This window comes from Zea mays, chromosome 5 (genome assembly GCF_902167145.1).
Source record: "Zea mays cultivar B73 chromosome 5, Zm-B73-REFERENCE-NAM-5.0, whole genome shotgun sequence".
NCBI lineage: Eukaryota > Viridiplantae > Streptophyta > Magnoliopsida > Poales > Poaceae > Zea > Zea mays.
The window spans coordinates 163,232,450-163,253,670 of record NC_050100.1 but is presented as its reverse complement, the minus strand read 5'-3'; the positions used below and the strand labels follow the sequence as shown (position 1 = coordinate 163,253,670).

Genomic DNA, 21,221 nt, shown 5'->3' with positions numbered 1-21,221 from the left:
GAGATGCCCATGATCAAGACAAGGAAGATGAACAAGATCCAAGACCGCCACACCCAAGAGTCCACCAAGCAATACAACGAGATCACCCCGTGAACACCATCCTCGACGATATTCAAAAGGGGGTAACTACTCGATCTCGTGATGCTCATTTCTGTGAACATTACTATTTTGTTTCCTCTATTGAGCCACACAAGGTAGAGGAAGCACTTCAAGATTCGGATTGGGTGGTGGCGATGCAAGAGGAGCTCAACAACTTCACGAGGAACGAGGTATGGCATTTAGTTCCACGTCCTAACCAAAATATTGTAGGAACCAAGTGGGTTTTCCGCAACAAGCAAGATGAGCATGGTGTGGTGACAAGGAACAAAGCCCGACTTGTGGCCAAGGGATATTCACAAGTCGAAGGTTTGGATTTCGTTGAAACCTATGCACCCGTAGCTAGGCTAGAATCAATTCGCATTTTACTTGCCTATGCTAATTACCATGGCTTTAAGCTTTACCAAATGGACGTGAAAAGTGCCTTCCTCAACGGACCAATCAAGGAGGAGGTCTATGTTGAGCAACCTCCCGGCTTTGAAGATAGTGAGTATCCTAACTATGTATATAAACTCTCTAAGGCGCTTTATGGGCTCAAGCAAGCCCCAAGAGCATGGTATGAATGCATAAGAGATTTTCTTATCACTAATGGCTTCAAAGTCGGAAAAGCCGATCCTACTCTATTTACTAAAACACTTGCAAATGATTTGTTTGTATGCCAAATTTATGTTGATGATATTATATTTGGGTCTACTAACGAATCTACATGTGAGGAATTTAGTAGGATCATGACACAAAAATTCGAGATGTCTATGATGGGGGAGTTGAAGTACTTCTTGGGATTTCAAGTAAAGCAACTCCAAGAGGGCACCTTCATTAGCCAAACAAAGTATATTCAAGACATTCTAAACAAGTTTGGGATGAAGGATGCCAAGCCCATCAAGACACCCATGGGAACCAATGGGCATCTCGACCTCGACACGGGAGGTAAATCCGTAGATCAAAAGGTATACCGGTCGATGATAGGTTCTTTACTTTATTTATGTGCATCTCGACCGGATATTATGCTTTCCGTGTGCATGTGTGCAAGATTCCAAGCCGATCCTAAGGAAGCTCACCTTAGGGCCGTAAAACGAATCTTGAGATATTTAGTTTATACTCCTAAGTTTGGCCTTTGGTACCCCAAGGGATCCACATTTGATTTAATTGGTTATTTGGATGCCGATTAGGCAAGGTGTAAAATCAATAGAAAGAGCACATCAGGGACTTGTCAGTTCTTGGGAAGGTCTCTGGTGTCTTGGGCTTCAAAGAAACAAAATTCCGTAGCTCTTTCTACCGCTGAAGCCGAGTATATTGCCGCAGGCCATTGTTGCGCGCAATTGCTTTGGATGAGGCAAACCCTTAGGGACTATGGTTACAAATTAACCAAAGTTTCTCTTCTATGTGATAATGAGAGTGCAATTCGCATGGCGGATAATCCCGTTGAGCATAGTCGCACTAAACACATAGCCATTCGGTATCATTTCTTAAGGGGTCATCAACAAAAGGGGGATATCAAGATTGCATATATTAACACCAAAGAACAATTAGCCGATATCTTTACCAAGCCATTAGATGAACAAACATTTACCAAACTTAGGCATGAGCTAAATATTCTTGATTCTAGGAATTTTTATCGATGTTTTGCACACATAGCTCATTGATATACCTTTGATCATATCTCTTTCATGTGCTATGACTAATGTGTTTTTCAAGTGCATTTCATGCTAAGTCATAGATTGAAAGGGAATTGGAGTCTTCGGCGAAGACAAAGGCTTCCACTCCATCAAATTACTCATCCTTCGCCGTCGCTCCGCACCACTCTCCAACTTTGGTATAATCTTCACTCATATGTTATTTACCATAGGGAGAGAAAGTAAAAAGGGCTTATATTTCACTCAAGTATCCGTTTTTGGCGATTCATGTCAAAGGGGGAGAAAGTATTAGCCCAAAGCAAAAGGACCGCACCACCACCAATTTCAAAAATGTAGTCTTTCAAATTTGAGTTAAGAAAAGATTTTTCAATTTGGTATCTTACTGTTGATAGAATTTCAAATTGGTACAAACCTTTCAAAACTAATATCTAAAACCCTCTTGAACACTAAGAGGAAGATTTTATTGAGGGGGAGTTTTGTTTAGTCAAAGGAAAAGCATTTGAAACAGAGGGAGAAAATTTCAAATCTTGAAAATGCTTCTCAAAATCTCACTCATTTACCTTTGACTATTTGCAAAAGGACTTTGAAAAGAATTTACAAAAGAATTTGTAAAAACAAAACATGTGATGCAAGCGTCACATAAGGAAACCTAACTATCTCACAACAAACATCAGTTTAAGTTTTAACTGCAACATTGTCAGCATGCAGTACAAAATACTTAAACCATACAAAAATATTTAGCATAAGATCCAACAGAACGTAATCAGATCAAAGAACACCACATAGGAAGTTTCCTTTCCTAGATACCAAATACATATTGCATAGGTTCAAAAAATGTCTTAATGTCTTAGTTGTAGTCAATTCTAAGAGGGTAGGTCCTCAGTCCTCATATGTTTGAATTGTTGTTATTTTAGCCCTTGAACTAATACCATTGCCACAGAGTTGGTGAAATATTAACTATTTATGTAAGAACCAGAAGAGAAGGTAATCTGATGTTAAAAAAATGTTGTATTTTTCTGCAGTGTAAAACTGTAAGAGTTTTGTGAATCAGTTTGCTTACATTTCTTGTAATGTAAAAAAACTGTACCAACAACAATTCTTACATTTCTTATAGTTTGTCAATCAGTTGTTACAGTTTGTTACTCAGTTATTACAACTTTGTCAAACAGTCGTTACAGTTTGTCAATCAGTTTTTACGGTTTGTCAAATAGTTGTAACAATAACAATCCTAACGGTTAGAGTTGTTACAGTTTTACTGTAAGAGTGTTTTTACAGTCCCATTAGAATTGCTGGAGTATTTCTTACAGTTTTGCGAAGAGAAGGGAAAACTCTTTTCCAGGCCTAATGGTTCCTTCCTGTTTTTTTCTTTATGTTTCTCGTGCTCTTTTGAAATGGAACAGGGGACATAGGTACCACATTTTACGTATACATTGCTGCCTACTTCAATGTTTTGATTACAATTTTTTATTTGGGCTTTAATAATTTAAGTGCTCTTCTAGATTGAGACAATAGAAGAGAGGAAGAGTTGGCAGATTCGGAGGTCTTCCAAGACTGTTAACAGTGTTGGCCATCCTACTCTACCGGTAAGAATACTTTTGAAAGTTTGAATGGTGTTAGTTTTGTTTTGCCACCTTAATCTTCCTAATGTACGATCTATCTAGGGATGTTTAGTTCCTCATTAAGCTCTTTTTTTAACCAATATACTTTCATTTCCTTCAAAGTAATTTCCAGTTTAAAAGACTACATAAAATTTTACACAATAGATACCTATTATGCTTCAAATAGCTTCATCTGTGAGTTCCTCTAGTCTCTAGAACTGTGCAATCGGACGTTATGAAGACCACTGCAGGTATCAAAAAGACAAAAAACCTTGCACATATTTCCAGCACTACGCGAGAAGGAAGGGCGAGAATATCTCCCGCCCGCTCCCGGGCTGGTTTAAACACCGGCCGTTGAAAGCAACGGCGGCGATTCAATTTTCACCTGTCCTCCTCTTCTTTCCGTGTTAGCCAGGCACGGATTGCTCCGGTCCAGCAATGGAGCCACGCACATCTCAGCAGCACGTTCAGGCTCCGTATAGTTTGTTAGCTTATCTATCGTTCGTATGGCTAGGATTAGCTAGATGAATGATGACATGTATATCTCTTCCGGATTCTTCTCGCTCGGTTGTTGTATCTCCGGCTACAAATATGCGAGCTCACCGGTTTGCTGCCTCGATCGAGTGCCAACCCAGAGCCCGATCAGATCGATGGCGCCGGCGCCCCGCCGCGCTTCCAGCTTCTTCTCGGTGCTCCTCGTCCTCCTCTTTGCGCTGTCGGTGGTGGGGCGCGCGGGCGCCACCGGCGTCTTCCAGGTGCGCCGCAAGTTCCCGCGCCACGGACGACGGGGCGTGGCGGAGCACCTCGCGGCGCTGCGGAGGCATGACGTCGGCCGCCACGGCCGGCTCCTTGGCGCCGTCGTCGACTTGGGCCTCGGCGGCGTCGGGCTCCCCACAGCGGCCGGGTAGGTGATCTACCTTGGCTTTCAGTATGCTTTTCTTGGCTTGTCTGACTGTGGAGATGTCTTCCCGCCCAGCGCAGCCTGTACTACACCCGGATCGAGATCGGCTCGCCGCCCAAGGGCTACTACGTGCAGGTGGACACGGGCAGCGACATCCTCTGGGTCAACTGCATCCGCTGCGACGGCTGCCCCGCCAGGAGCGGCCTCGGGGTAAAAGATTACATTGATGATTCCGAGGGGAGAATAATAGAGAGAGATTGCTTGTCTGCTTGCTTGCTTGCTTGCGTTTTGCTGATTGCGTGCTGGTTTTGGTTGCAGATAGAGCTGACGCAGTACGACCCGGCTGCTGGGAGCGGGGCCACGGTGGTGGGGTGCCAAGACGAGTTCTGCGTTGCCACCAACAGCGCCGGCGGCGTGCCCCCCACGTGCTCCTCGACGTCGTCGCCGTGCCAGTTCGCGATCACTTACGAAGATGGTGGCACAGCCGCCGGCTTCTACGTCACAGATCTCGTGCACTACAACCAGGTGTCCGGCGGCGACGGCCAGACCACCACGTCCAATGCCAGCATCACCTTTGGGTGGGTGAGCCGAGCCGAGCCGCCTGCTGCACCCTGCACCTGCACCCTGTACTGTACCCATCCGTTATTCTTCTCGTTCTGCTTCTGCAGGTGCGGTGCTCAGCTTGGTGCTGATCTGGGGTCCTCGGACCAGGCCGTGGATGGAATTCTCGGGTTCAGCCAGTCGGATTCGTCGATGCTGTCGCAGCTGGCTGCTGCTCGTAGAGTGAGAAAGGTTTTCGCTCACTGCTTGGACACTGTGCGTGGTGGCGGCATCTTCGCTATCGGGGATCTCTGTCCCCAAGCTGAAGAAGACGCCGTTGGTGCCCAACGTGTATGTGGTCTCTGTTTCCCATTCTTATGATTCATGTTTCACCGTGTAGTTTCTGGAAGAACCTCATTAGAAATTTACCACAGGACGAGCTACAATGTCAATCTGCAAGGAATTTCTGTTGGCGGTGCTACACTCCAGCTTCCAACGAGTACTTTTGGTTCGGGTGGCAGTAAAGGCACTACTATCATCGACAGTGGGACAACACTGGCATATCTTCCGAGGGAAGTTTACAGGACTTTGTTGGCTGCGGTATGGGAATTTCTGTATCAAACAATCTTTTGTAGTGAAGAACAATTTGTGCCTGCCATGCCAATATGATGTTCTCTTGACCAACTTTAGGTATTTGCTAAGCATCAAGATCTGGCCTTACATAATTATCAAGACCTCGTGTGTTTCCAGTTTTCTGGAAGGTACATAGTTATCAAGACTTTTTATACTCTCATGTTTTCTCGGTATATGGACACGTTATATTGCTTCATGCGTTTGTACATTTATAATTAATCAAAGACCATCCCATGCATGGACTTCTTTGCTTGACAAGTTATTGTTTGTGTATATTTCTAACTCCACACCATTCCCTTTTGCAGTGTAGATGATGGATTTCCCGTAATCACCTTTAGTTTTGAGGGAGGCCTTACAATGAATGTTTACCCAGATGATTACCTTTTCCAGAACAGGGTATGATAACGTATCTTCTCCCTGCTTTTTCTAAGCAACAATAGTGTGTCAAGCCAAATGTTTAAGTGACAACAATCTGTTTTTTCTATGTTTTGTTTTTGAAAAAGTTTAATGGATTCCATCATAGAACAACACAGAATAAACAAATGTTGTTGTTTATTAAATTTCTTCATATACTAAAGGGAGCAGAAAAGGTAATTGGAATATTTGGTGGAAGATGCCTTCTGGTCGAATGGAATCGTGAAAAAACCCTTAGATAAACATGCTTAGAAGTTCCCAAAACATTCGAAACTTGGTGCATTCATAGTGCTTCCAAAGATTGGACATGCTGTTTCAAAAAAAAATGGACATGCCGCAAAAGTTGAGGTGCAAATTCCATTTTCAGAAATTCATACAAAAAAAATTCAGGTACATGTGCACTAGACAAAACTGCCCATGCTTCACTCAAATTTAGAGCGGGGGTGACTTGAAATCATCTTATACGCTAAAAAGCCTGGTTTTGGATTTCTATTTATATCTGATCTGTAATACGTTTGGTACTGACTTGTTCTGGCCCTGCTCATCCTTATGAATCAAAATTTGCCCTTTGTTCAATCATCCTGTCAGACAAGTTACCATTATTACGAAGGCTTACGTTCAATACTCCAAACGTATTGTTTTTGTTTTCTAGAATGATTTATACTGTATGGGATTCCTGGACGGTGGAGTACAGACAGACATAGTCCTCTTAGGAGGTATGATCAAGCAGTTCTATTATTTGATCTACTTGTTTCTTCTCTATGTTGCTTGACTTGCTTCTAAACTTCACGAGCTCTGTTGCAGACCTGGTCCTCTCAAACAAACTAGTAGTTTATGACTTGGAAAAAGAAGTTATTGGGTGGACAGAGTACAACTGTAAGTCTCAAATCCATCATGGCTGTCCTTTGCCCTGCAGAAACCTGAGCTTATAGTAGAGCCTAAGGGGTGTTTGGTTAGAGGTAGTCTCTAGTTTTTAGTCTCATTTAGTCCCTTTTTTGCCAAACACTAGGACTAAAATATGAACTAAAATGATTGAGTCTTTAGTCCTTCACATATGTGCTAAAAGGAACTAAACCATATTAATTCTACATTTACCTCTCATTTAGTTCAATTATACTAATAGCAGGAGAATGTTAAAAGTTATTTTAGTCTTCTTATGAGTCATTTAGTATATTCTTACTAATTTTAGCCCCTAAACCAAACATGTTAGGAACTAAACTTTAGTCCCCTAACTAAACTTTAGTCCCTAGACTAAAGAAACCAAACATGGTCTAACACAACTTGTTTCTTTTTTGTTTCAGGCTCCTCGAGCATTAAAATTAAGGATGACAAGACTGGCTCAGTGTACACTGTCGACGCACAAAACATCTCCGCTGGCTGGAGATTTCAACGGCACAACTCCTTGGTTCTGTTGATATTAGTAACAACAATCTGGAGCTGTTTGAGTTATATAGCCTAACCCAGGATCTAGCCATCTAGGACGTAGAAAAATGTGTTTTATGTAACAAAAAATAGTTGAGTTCAGAAGTTCAACAAAGAGTACAGAATATTATACATATTGCCCCTTGTGTTTTAGACGTAAACTATAGCAACTTATCAAGCTACCAAAATGACTGGTTGATGTCAGCTTAATTACAACGTGTTATTGTGCAATCTACCGTCTGTTCAGAAAGGATTTGCGTAGTAGTTCACTCATAGAAACTCAGCTTTGTCTTAGCTGTTTTTTCTATAAAAAAAAACTCAGCTGTGTTATTTTCAGAATCTTTCTAATGCAGAAACAAGAAATTAACTTTAAAATAATGTTTCAATGGGTGGTACACGGCCAGACCACCTAACTAAGTTGGAGTCTTTTGCCGGACCTTAAGTGTGCGTTTGGTTGTGGGACAATTAGGACAGGAACGACCCCTGACGTTCTCTCTCGTCCCTCCAATTTTGAGGGATAACTGGAGACAACACTGGGATAGTACTGTCACAACCCCTGACACTGAACCAGACAACCTCATTTGAGGGATCGTCCCGTCTCATCCTATCTTGTCATTGCAACCAAACGCACCCTAAAGGACTCGTTGGTTCAGCTTTTTTCCAACCAGTTTTTCTGAGAATCTGACTGCAGAAAGAATCTGGCTATGGGAAGAATCTGAGTATCGTGAAGATTATGTATAGAGGAAGATGAAATGGTCCAAAGAGTTCATAATCTCGAAAACGACGTATTCCTATTATCGACTCGACCGACTTATTTTGATTTTAGATGGTTTTTACCAATGTGACTTTTGGTGGCCAGAAGCTAGAAAACATCCAAACAAACAGGGCCTAAGTCAGTTGGAGTGTCCGGCCACAAAGTAATGTATTTTTCCTATACCATTTCCAACAAAGTGATTCAAAATAGTGTCACAAAAATTATAATAATATATCATTTAAAGTTTATAGGGCACTAAAAGTAAATCGTGCTCCAATAGTTATACCCTAAATTATGTATGTTAGAAAGTAAATTATATTATTAGGAAAGAAATTGTTGAGAATGATGTAGAAAACAAGGATAAGGTACTAGTGTGGGTTGTATTATATTTGAGTACTTCATGATGTGATCTATATTTTTTGATTAAAAATTGTAAAATGGGGCACTGTTGGAGATGCTCTTAGGCTTCGTTTGGATCCTATGAATTGAATTTCATTCTAATAATCGTAATTTACACATAGATAAATTAAGCTAATATGGTTCTATATAGAATATATTTGTATACAATTGTTGACCTAGGATATATATTTATGTGCTATATTTTTATTATAGAGGAGCGAGGTGAAGAGCGTGTTATAAGTTGTTGTTGGCTCTGATTTGGGACCAAACACTAGGGATGTACCTTCTGGTGGTGCTCTCTGCGGGAGCATGGACGGTCCCTAGCTCTGGCCGGACAATCCGCGACCTCGCTGCAGGAGTGAATTCTCTTCGTGTCACATCGGATGGTCCACACGGTGCTTGGATGGTCCGCGATGGGGCAAGGGTCTTCTTCTCCAGCAGAACCCTAGATCTCACATCTCGGTAGAGACCCCATCGGGACAAAAGATCTAGAGGTGCTTCGGGATCAGCAGGTCACTCGGGGCATTCCAAAATGACGTAGAGCCATAGATGGATTAACAAATTAGGTCGAGGAAGACTAATTACTGCTATTCCTAGGGCAAGGAAGTAAAGGAAACGATAAACAAAAGTAAATAAAGTAGACAATATTGATTTGGATCGATTGTAGGAGAAAGTTTGAACCCGTTACTAGACGTTCCCTAATAGAATTCACGTAATTAGATGGATAAGCATACATTGACAAGGGAGCTTGGAATTAGGGAGATTAGAATATTTGAGAGGATGATGAAAATAAGGAATTTAGGGGATGATATAGATATAGAGGGAACTTTTGCAGATAATACATACAATGGGGCCATAATTTAGAAACACTGAATTTAGGGCTGAACTTAGGGCTTGTTTGTTTCGGTTTCTGCCATAATCGGTTTCTAACCGCCAAACGCTTCACTTTTTAATCCAATTTTGTGATAATCATTTTTAAATCGTCTAAGTCAACATCGATGTAGAATCCATCGATTTGTCGTGAGAGGGGAACCTTCCACTTTCTAAACTATAAATATACAAATTCACCCATCTTCCTCTGTATGTAAGTTTCACGATATTCAGATTCTCGTATTAGCTAGATCTATTTATAGTTTTTTTTGTCCCAATCAATCCCTCAATTTTGGAACAATTGGATCTATACCATTAAAAGATCCAAACTTTAGATATATACCATGGACCCCACATGTCATTGACTCATGTGGACCCACATGTAAGTGAGATAGTAATGGTATGGATCCAAAGTGGTGATCTTTTAATGGTATGATCCAAATTTCCCCTCAATTTTACGTCTCATCCGCTCCAGCATCCAGCCTGGCAAAACGCCGCCACGGCTCCCAGCCCCAGACCGCTGCATCCGCTGAACATGCCGCTGCCTCAGCCGCTGCTCGGCGGCGCCTCGCCCGCTCCGGCGCGAGCGGCCTCATCCTTCCTCCACCCCCTTCTCCACACGCGCCACCGCGTCTCCACTGCACCTGCCGCTGCCTCCTCCTTCGTGCCTGCATCTCACTCCTCCCACGCGAACGACGCCATGCTCCTCCGCCGTGCCGCCGACGTGGCCGACCGTTCTGCGGGACTCACCTCCCCGCACCCGAACTTCGGGTGCGTCATCGCACGGCCCCAGCTTAATACCGACAGCGCTGATTCCTGGGTGGTCGGCGAAGGGTTCCTCTATGCGCAGGGGACGCCCTGCGCCGAGCTCCTCGCCTCACAGGAGGCCGGTGAGCACGCGCGCGGCGGCACGGCATACCTCAATCTCGAGCCTGGGGACTGCTTTGGTGACAACACAGCCGTCGGATCCCTCGTCCAGGTGCTCAACGGAATTGCCTTCCATATATTCCGCCCCATATGACCATATGTTTCCTCCGAGTTTGATATTTAAAATAAAATGCACTTCAGACTCCCTCGGTTTTCAGATGTCATGAAACCACCTGGGCTAATATTGTAACACCTGGGTTAGGGTTCTATACATAGTGAGACTTTCAGGGGTTTAAACTGTTTGCAGAAACGGTAGGAAAAACGAATTAGATCAACCAACAAATTACAGAGCACGACACACATTGGAAAACCCTTCAATGCGAAGAGAAAAACTACAGACACTAGCCAGGCGAAACCTTCATCACTATATGTGGAGTGTTTACAGAACACCATCCGTGGACGGCAGCTTACAAGAGAAGTAAAAAGACGACACGCAGTAAACCCTATTTAGGGTTGCTAATATATACCGCGGCGACGAGCCTCCGCTCGCCAACACGGTCTCCATATGCAGAATTTGGATCATAAACTCAACATAAACCATTATGTTAATCATTAATCATCAGTAGATGAATGGACAATCAACGAATGTATGCTGTTGTCCCAGCACCTAAGCAACAAACTGTCTTGTGGAGTAGTCTCTGTCACCGAACATCATTATGAGGTTTTATTTGGTCCTTGTGCATTTGTCCATATGATCCTTGTTGCAATACACTTAGTTTAACACACTGGCATTAACTTGACAAGTTGGCATCAATGTATATAAGTAGTTTGCTAATAATTTTAGTAGGCAGGAATTACAAGAGTTGTGGTGGGTCTTAGACATCCCTTGAAGCACTTGAGAGGGAAGGCAATTCAAGCATTACGAAATGAAGGCATTCAAGTTGATGTTGTGGGGGAGGATCTGCAGAGTAAATTGTTCAAGGTGACTCTTTGTTTATACTTTAATACATAGGTCGGAAGAATATATGCACTTGCTTCTTGCCCTTCCAGACAGATGGATTCCCAGGCGACCAAAATTGGACGCCTGGGGATGCACAGTGAGACAGAAAATCTTGCTTGGGCTTGAATCAAACACGCCGTATGTCCTTGAATTTTACCAGTTTGTTAACTTTTAAACTTTAAAGTTGTTGTCTGCAGGAAGCTCTGAAGTCATGCCTCACTGTAAATGCTCCATTGCTTTACAGAGCTGCCTTTCATGTCCCTTTTTCGGTCCTGAAGTATGCTATGACAGCAGATGGTGAGATATATGTTATTCCACTTGTTAATATTAGTTGGGGTAATTATTAATATACACAAGTGATTTTATAACCTTCAAAAGTTTTTGACTTTCAATAATGTACAGGAAAAATAGCAGCAAGTAGTGGACATGCTTCTTGGATAAGTGGCAAAGCATCAAGAGGGCGTGTATTTGAATTGCGTGGCAGAAGTGACGCTGTTATTGTTGGTGGAAATACAGTGCGTTTTGACGGTGTGACAACATAATGCAATATTCTATTAACTGTAGTTAATGGTGTTTATTCAGAACTAATATCTTTTGGTTGTATTATAGATCCTCGATTAACTGCAAGGCATGTTAAAGGACATGTTCCAGTGCGTATAGTGATGTCACAGTCTCTTAACCTTCCAGAGGAAGCAAATTTATGGAATCTTAACGATGCCTATACGATTGTTGCGACTCAGAGAGGTGCTCGGCGAGATTTTCAAAGGAAGCTTGCTATGAAGGGTGTTGAAGTAGTAGAGTTTGACATGCTGAATCCAAGAGCTGTTATGTCATATTGTTATGATCGTGGTTATCTTGCTGTATTATGGGAATGTGGTGGAACACTAGCTGCTTCTGCTATATCTGCGAGTGTTATCCATAAGGTGAACCTTTTTTGCAAGATCGTCTATGACATCTGTCTGTTCGTTTGCTGCATTTAAGTTAGCTGTATCCTGGTTTTAATTTTATATGTAGTTCATAAGTACCAACTTAGTGGAATGAACATGAAACTAGACAAACAATATATGTTGGGTGGATTGTGTGTATATATATATATATATATATATATATATATATATATATATATATATATATATATATATATATATATATATATATATATATAGCTTCCTTTTCCATTTACATCTCATGGTATCTACATATCACATGTGAATGTCAGAGTCATGAACATCATCTAGTTAACTTTTTATTATTTATTGGTTGTCTTTGTCTTACTTTTTTTAGATCCTCCATGTCATCATGTGCTTGTTATGTAGACATGTAGTAGTGGAACTTACAATTGCTAATTGCATCATTTGGCAGGTCTATGCATTCTGGGCTCCGAAAATAATTGGGGGATTAAATGCACCTACGCCAGTTGGTGAACTGGGGATGAGTCAAATGACTCAGGCAATAAATTTAATTGATGTCTCGTACGAGCAGGTCAACATTTTTTCAAGTTCAGATACACACTATATAAAATCAATGAAACTAAAGTAATTGATACATTGAATTCCTGTTAATAGGCATTTTGTTTTGCACATGTTCCTTTTCTATTTATGTTCTGTATCAGCGTCCCATGTTTTTCTTAATATAATTTAACAATTCTCTTGACTCTATCCAGTTTATGGCGTGTTTGGCATGGCTCTGCTCTACTTCAGAGCGGTTCTACTCTAAAACTCTGACCGGAGTAGCTCTGCTTCAGAGTTTAGAATCCATGGAGTTTGCAACTCTGGAGTTAGAGTGTTTTGCAGGATCTGGCCAATTCCTTAGATTTTTACTTTGGAGCCATACCAAACACACCCTTTGTTATGACTGGAAAAGTATATGGGCGCCGGCCTAAGCAGCCAGGGGAAGATAAGCTAGACTAAGCAGATAAGTACTCAGATAAGATAGCTAGAGTTGTTTAGATTTTCCTTAAATAAAGGTAGTTTGTTTAGATCCCCTTAAAAGGAGGAAGTCTTGTTAGGCCAGGGCAATATATAAGCCCTCTATGCCTTTAGTTTGTAATCAGGAAAGATTAATCAAAGAAAGAGATTGAGTCTTGCCTCCCTACTGTTCTCAACTCCATTGCTGCGCCTGAACCCTAGGTCAGGCGTCACCACGGCAATCTCTCACACCTCTTCCTCCAACCCTCCAACCATTAGCCACTCATACAACCTCCGCAGCCGGGGTAATTCTAACAACCTGGTATCAGATATGCCAGGATCTGCTGAAGCTGAAACTGCAGCTTCAGCCCAGCCGTCGGAGTTGGCAGCAATCACCACCGCCCTTGCTGAAGTCCAGCGCCAACTGGGGCTCTTCGCCACGCAGATGGCCTCCATGTCCTCCCGCATTGCCGCGGTGGAATCCACACCAGGAACATCGGCCATGGCGCCGCCACCAGACTGCCCCTACGGCATGCCTGGATATGGTGGACTGCCACCGACTATGACAGCGGCCGATGGCCAACTTCCACCACCACCCACCACCATATCTGCACCAGTACACACCACCACCTCACTTCCACCGCACCTGCTGCCATTACCACATTCACCGTCTCCCATTCCATCCTTTCCCCCACTACCTCACACCATTACCCAGTGCTTTCTCTCCACCACCATCTGCTGCTGTTCCTCGCTTCCACCGCTTGGAGTTTGCAACCTTTGATGGCAAGGAAGATCCAATGCACTGGTTGACTCGATGTGAACAATTCTTCGAGGGACAGCGCACGTTGGAAGAGGAGAAAGTCTGGTTGGCTTCATATCACATGCTCGGTGCTGCACGGACTTGGTACAACCAGCTCTTGCGTGATGAACCACCCCTGTCATGGGGGCGTTTCAAGCAGCTATGCCAACTCCGATTTGGACCACCGCTTCGCAGCAACCCACTCGGGGAATTGGCAAGGCTTCCATTCCGGACAACAGTGGAGGATTATCAGGAGAGGTTCTGGGATTTACTGGCCCACACCACGCCACTCACTCCGGAACAGAAGGTACAACTCTTCACGGCAGGTCTTCCAGAGCGTATCAAGATCGATGTCGAACTTATGGCTCCTCGGGATCTCAATCATGCATTAAGTTTAGCAAGAGCATATGAACGAAGGGCTCAGGCACTCGACGTCCACCATACATCAACTACCAGCAAGCCGTCGAGGCCTCCCCAGCGGCCATCATTTCCTATTCCAGCACAACAGTCCACTATAACAGTAGCAGCACCAACCAGCACGGGGGCACAACGTCCATTTAAGAAGCTCACCCCCGACGAGATGGCTGAGCGCCGCAAACAGGGACTGTGTTACAACTGTGACGAACAATACGTTTGTGGTCATCGGTGCCCGCGTCTATTCTATCTGGAGGTCACAGATTTTGAAGAGGATACAGGAATCGAGGATGAATCCAATCCAGAGGATCCAGCACCCATTATTTCACTCCACGCCTTAACAGGCATCCGCTCAGAGGGCACCATGCAACTGCAAGTCGACATTCGGGGATACACCCTCACAGCTCTTCTTGACACGGGCTCTACCCACAATTTTGTCAGCCTCAAAACTGCAGATGGGCTGCAGCTAGCCTACAGTTCCAACCAAGGTTTCCAGGCCACAGTAGCAAATGGCGACAAGATTCACTGCCGACAGATTGCTAACAGTATTGGTATGTCCATTGCCGGTGAAGAGTTCTTGATGGACGCATATGCCATTCCTCTAGATTCCTTTGACATTATATTGGGTATCACATTTCTGCGCACTTTGGGACCCATCCTTTGGGATCTTGAAGATCTGTGTATGGCATTCTGGAGGAGAGGACAGCGTATTCTCTGGAAGGGATTGGGTTCGCAGCGTTGGGACATTTCCATGAGACCTGCAGTCCGGTCACTCAAGGCAGAGCCCAAACCTATGATGGAATGTCTGCTACAGCAGCTTCAGGAAGTGTTTGAGACACCTAGTGGCCTTCCCCCAGCTAGGTGCTGCGATCACCGGATTCATCTCCTCCCAGGAACAGCACCAGTAGCAGTACGACCTTACAGATATGCACAGCTCCAGAAAGATGAACTTGAAGCCCAGTGTAAGGCCATGCTCCAACAAGGCATCATCCGTCACAGCACATCGGCTTTCTCAGCCCCAGTATTGTTAGTAAAGAAAAGTGACAATTCTTGGCGCTTTTGCATTGACTACAGAGCCTTGAATGAGAAGACAGTAAAGGATAAATATCCTATACCTGTAGTGGATGAATTGTTGGACGAACTTCAGGGTGCAAGATTCTTCACCAAATTGGATCTGCGTTCAGGTTATCACCAGGTCCGTGTTCACCCCGATGATGTGCACAAAACAGCCTTCCGAACACATCATGGTCATTTTGAATTCTTGGTCATGCCATTTGGTCTCTCCAATGCCCCGGCAACATTCCAGGCCCTCATGAATGAAGTGTTGGGACAGTTCCTTCGGCGATTTGTGCTTGTATTTTTTGATGACATTCTCATTTACAGTGCATCATGGTCTGACCACCTAATACATGTCAAGGCGGTTTTGGAGTCCTTGAAAGCCAACAAGCTGTTCGCCAAGCAGTCTAAGTGTTCCTTTGGAACCACAACCGTCACCTATCTGGGACATGTGATTTCTGCAGAGGGAGTCGCCATGGATAGTGCCAAGGTGGAGGCTGTCACTTCCTGGCCACAGCCACAGGCACCACGAGGACTGCGAGGATTTCTGGGGTTGGCAGGCTACTATCGCAAGTTTATCAAGGGTTTTGGAGTAATAGCTACACCACTAACAAAACTCCTAAAAAAAGAGGGTTTCCAGTGGAGTCCGGAGGCAGACAAAGCATTTGAGGCACTGAAAAGAGCTCTCTCTACAGCCCCTGTCTTGCAACTCCCAAATTTTGCCAACTCATTCATTGTTGACTGTGATGCGTCCGGCTCAGGTTTTGGCGCTGTACTGCATCAAGATGAGGGACCAATTGCCTTCTTCAGCCGCCCCTTTGCAGCCCGACATGTCAAGCTCGCTGCATATGAGAGAGAACTCATTGGACTGGTACAGGCAGTACGCCATTGGCGTCCATACTTGTGGGGCAGAAAATTTGTGGTACGTACAAACCATTTCAGCCTCAAGTATATGCTCGATCAACGGCTCTCAACTGTACCTCAGCATCAGTGGATTAGTAAGCTATTTGGTTTCGACTTCAAGGTGGAATATAGGGTTGGTCGACTAAATACAGTAGCAGACGCTCTTTCGCGCAGGGAAACCACCAGTGGATCGGTCTATACGATCTCAACACCAACCTTTCAACTCTACAAAGACCTCCAACAAGACTGTGCAAGCAACCAAGAGTTTCAGCTCCTGCACAATCAGATCAGCACAGGGCAGCAGGGTGCGCCATGGCAGATCAGAGAGGGACTCATAATGCATGGCAATCAGATTTTTGTACCACAATCCTCCAGCATACTTCCTGCTATCCTGCACACAGCCCACTCCGCAGGCCACGGCGGCATCCAGAAAACCCTGCAAAGGTTGAGGACAGATTTCTTTGTTCACAGGGACAGGGCACTGGTTAGAGATTGGGTTCGTTCTTGTGCAGTTTGCCAGCAAAACAAAACAGAAACACTCCATCCAGCAGGACTATTGCAACCCTTGGAGGTACCAGCTCAGATTTGGTCAGACATCTCAATGGATTTCATCGAAGCCCTACCAAAGGTATATGGCAAATCAGTCATTCTTACAGTCGTCGATCGATTCTCCAAATATGCCCACTTCATTCCATTGAGTCATCCATACACAGCAGCCACAGTAGCAAGGGCATTCTTTGATGAGATTGTCCGACTGCATGGGTTCCCAAGCTCTATAGTCAGTGACCGAGACCCAGTGTTCACGGGACACATTTGGAGGGACCTTTTCAAGCTAGCCGGCGTCAAACTAAGGATGAGCACAGCCTTTCATCCACAGACTGATGGGCAATCCGAAGTGGTCAATAAAACTATCGCCATGTACCTGCGCTGCATCACAGGGGATCGTTCGAGGGCCTGGGTTGACTGGATTGCTTGGGTTGAATATTGCTATAATACCTCTTATCACTCAGCCCTGAAGACAACCCCGTTTAAAGTGGTCTATGGCAGAGACCCCCCTCCACTCATCCCATACCAGCAAGGAGCAGCAGCTACACCAACTATAGAAGAAATGTTTCGCGAACGGGACTGCTTTCTCGCGGAAGTCAGAGACAGACTCCTACAGGCCCAGGAACATGCTAGGCGGTTTTGTGATGGCCATCACCGAGATCTGGAGTTCAAGGTGGGCGACTGGGTTTGGCTACGCCTGTTACACCGACAGGCACAATCACTGGTCAGCCGACCAAAAGGGAAGCTGGGACCAAGGTATGCAGGGCCCTTCCAAGTTCTGGAACGCATCGGCTCAGTGGCATACCGTCTGGAATTGCCTAAAGGAGCCCGCATCCATGATGTTTTCCACGTAGGACTACTCAAACCTTTCAGAGGATCACCTCCTGTTCTACCACCAGCTCTGCCAGTACTAGAAAACGTCAGGCTTCTGCCCACACCACAAAAAGTTCTCAAAGCTCGACTTCAGCGTGGTAAATGGTCCATCCTGGTTCAGTGGAATGCAGAGCAGCTAGAGCAGGCCACATGGGAGCCCCTGCAGCAATTCAAAACTTCCTACCCACAATTTCAGCTCGAGGACGAGCTGTTCGTCGAGGGAGGGAGAGATGTTATGACTGGAAAAGTATATGGGCGCCGGCCTAAGCAGCCAGGGGAAGATAAGCTAGACTAAGCAGATAAGTACTCAGATAAGATAGCTAGAGTTGTTTAGATTTTCCTTAAATAAAGGTAGTTTGTTTAGATCCCCTTAAAAGGAGGAAGTCTTGTTAGGCCAGGGCAATATATAAGCCCTCTATGCCTTTAGTTTGTAATCAAGAAAGATTAATCAAAGAAAGAGATTGAGTCTTGCCTCCCTACTGTTCTCAACTCCATTGCTGCGCCTGAACCCTAGGTCAGGCGTCACCACGGCAATCTCTCACACCTCTTCCTCCAACCCTCCAACCATTAGCCACTCATACAACCTCCGCAGCCGGGGTAATTCTAACACCCTTAGTAACCTCTTGTACAGTTCTACTGCTGTTTTCTTCAAATTATATTATTTATACTGAATATCTAACTATATTGCGCAGTGCCGTGGGCATATTTCTGCCTTATGTCACTAGCTCATAACTGTTACATATTTTATATTTTTATATAAATGTGCAGATCTTATTGACTGAAAACTGTGAGGTATAAATGTGCAGATTGACAGGGACATGCTCATGAGTGGATTCATCGAACCCATTCCTGATCTTTCACCTGTTATACCATCCGTGGAAGAAATACCTTCCATTGATCCAGAAGTATCTCCATATGAAACAAATATTATTTCCTTTTACAAGACTTGGGATATTTTTGGGGCTTTCTCAAACTTTTCTCCTCATTCAATTCAAATGCCTGATGAAAATGGAGATTATTTCACATGGCCAACAGTGGAACACTATTACCAGGTTTGTCTTCTATTCGTACTACATGTGAAATTCCTTGTTGCTATGGAAAGTGATTCTATAATAACGTGCCAACATGTGTTCCATTTTTTTATAACCATGTAACATCATCATTTGGACTGTATATAGGCTCATAACTATTTTCCTTCAGGCTCATAAGTTTGTTGGTGTTGACAATCCTCAAGCAAGAGACATTGTTCAAGAAATAAAGCTAGCAAAGAGTCCTGAAGAGGCTGCTAGAATAGGAAGGACCCGACAAAAAGGGTTCCCTGAACTGGTATGTCCGATTATTGTATTTAGGCCTGTTCAGTGGTGGTTTAGAACAGGTTTGGATATTTGGCCAGCTTCCTAAACCAAACGTTATGCTTACGGCTTAGATGGTTTGATTTGCTGGTGTATGCGGGTTCAAACCGGAGGACGGCAACATGGCCTGTCACACCGATGCTGCAGTCCAGGGCTCGGACAGGGTTGGTGCCCTCAGTCTCTTCAGTGCTCGCTGCATCTGCTCCACCTGCACCATGCACGATGACGAGGTCAGCTGCCTCCATGCTGTCGTGGCCGCAGGGGCACTGGTGAACCTGATTCCGCTGTTGTGGAGGTGGTCAGTGGCAGGCCCAGGGAGACAACCGGCACTGCCATGGCGGTTTGGCTGGTTCAAACCACGGTTTTACTCAACCCGTACCGAAGCCACAGATTCGGTTTCAACAGGCTGGTTTTACGAGTTGCACTGGTTTGCAATAAACGGTGAACAGCCGTAATTACATTCTATTTTTAACTGATTGTAGTGGGAAGGGATGAAGGGACCTTGCTTTCTGGTACCTAACAAAGTATGATATCATCCTTCTGATGAAAGATATTCTAGAAGAGGAATCTATATATCTAGTATAGGCTTTGCCACTTCCACTTATCATTTAGTATAAATACATGCTTGAAAGCTACAATGGTGCCCACAAGTCCATTATAGTCCCACCAAAATTTATTTTATAATATCAACGACTGTTGTAGAATCCGTACTATTTTCCTCAACCTCTCCTCTGGTTAACTCAGACACAGCAACAACGGGACTGCAACCACTAGGTAGCATGGGTGCAAAATCATTAGCCTGGGACTTCCCTTTCAGATACTTTCTACTGTTCAAAGTTCATGGTATTATGGATTGCCTGATGCCAAACATCTACGTGCTTTCTATTTACAGGGATTAGTTGTAGGGTCTTAACTCAATGTATTGCTACAAATACCTATTTAAAATGATATGAACCATCAAGTAATGGTAATTAATACACTATCAACATCAACTATATCTACTCCGTAGTATGCATACCTAATGTATTCTCGTTCTTACTTGGTTTTCGAATTGCTTTTGTTTTTCAGGTAAGAACAGATTGGGAGAGTACAAAAATAGATGTGATGTATAGAGCTATCAAATGCAAGTTTTCAACTTATCCCCATCTGACTAATATGTTGCTGTCAACTGCTGGCTCTGTTCTCGTTGAGGCATCGCCTCACGATTTATTTTGGGGCGGTGGGAGGGAGGGAGAAGGCCTGAATTACTTGGGTAGGTTGTTGATGCAGTTGAGATCAGAGATTCTGGGGACAGTCCCAGCAAGCGCTGAAGTAGGGGAGGCAGATTGATCCTGAAGCGAGCAAATCTTGTTTAGCAGGAGTGTTGATTGCAAGACCAGACGTTAAGGTGTGGCTGGGTCCCGATTGCTACAGTGGATGGTGCTAGTGAAACGAAGCGCAAATGAGATTGGTTAAATTATCTGTATGCCTGTGAAGAACAAACATACCATGGGTCTTGCTCTTTTGTCGAACAATTTCATCTGGCCCTCGGGGTATAGGAATTATGAAATACAAAGGAGGAACACCAACAGTCATGCATAGAATGTGGTAGTCCTGGTAGATGAATGTGTTTGATAAGGTGATAAGGACTAATACATTGGACCAGAAGTAGAAGACGTGCTTGTTCAGTAATGGTTGTTTAGTAAAAAGGAGGGCGAATTATTTAATAAAATTAAATGCATCATTGCACCATGAAGTCTTTTGCCTTTGTTTCACTTAGGCCCATCAACAGGGAGAGTAGGTTTTTGGGTACATGTTTGATGCATCTCTAATCTGTACCTCTGTTTTGTTTCTATTCGGTGTCTGTCTTTCTTTGAAGGTGTGTCCGCCTGCTCCGCATGGGTGGGGTTCGTGACCACGAACGTGAAGCTAGTCCAGATCAGCACGGGCGCCGCCGTGTCCGGCTGCTCCGCGTGGGCGGGGTATACGACGGATGTGTGTACCTGGACACCTGGTCCCCATGCCGGCGTGGACGTTCTTGCTCATGTGCGCCCCCTGCAGGTGGTTGTCCTCGAACGGGATCTCCGTCAGCAGCTCAAAGCAAACCATCCATTCATGAAGCTGTACACGTCCGCGTTCTTGGTGCACTTGTCCGCCTATCCTCCAGCACCTCTGGCGCACACTGTTAGAAGATAATTAATTTATAAGACAACCAATAAACAATAAATAAATCACAAGTAGCAAATAAAAATGTGGCCACGTAT

At 44.2% G+C, this 21,221-nt stretch overlaps 1 protein-coding gene and 1 pseudogene across 6 annotated transcripts; both read left to right on the top strand.

The window, feature by feature from the left end:
- Positions 1 to 3,897: 3,897 nt before the first annotated feature.
- LOC109939560 (aspartic proteinase-like protein 2) lies at positions 3,898 to 7,444 on the top strand (annotated as a pseudogene).
- A 2,280-nt stretch (positions 7,445 to 9,724) lies between these two features.
- Positions 9,725 to 20,713, top strand: LOC101202729 (5-amino-6-ribosylamino-2,4(1H,3H)-pyrimidinedione 5'-phosphate reductase). 6 transcript variants are annotated; one of them, XR_002261843.3, is made up of 10 exons: positions 9,725 to 10,240; positions 10,976 to 11,110; positions 11,326 to 11,425; positions 11,531 to 11,656; positions 11,738 to 12,051; positions 12,491 to 12,610; positions 18,433 to 18,678; positions 18,827 to 18,952; positions 19,053 to 19,208; positions 20,047 to 20,713. XR_002261843.3 is itself a non-coding variant. In NM_001279545.1 (9 exons), exons 1-9 carry the CDS (start codon positions 9,797 to 9,799, stop codon positions 20,305 to 20,307), a joined length of 1,872 nt encoding a protein of 623 aa, NP_001266474.1. The 6 variants fall into 6 exon arrangements, 4 of the variants coding, with proteins under 4 accessions (XP_035814684.1, XP_035814685.1, XP_035814686.1 ...); XR_004849265.1 differs by having other exon boundaries at positions 19,053 to 19,419; NM_001279545.1 differs by lacking the exon at positions 19,053 to 19,208 and having other exon boundaries at positions 9,797 to 10,240; positions 20,047 to 20,307.
- Positions 20,714 to 21,221: the final 508 nt, after the last annotated feature.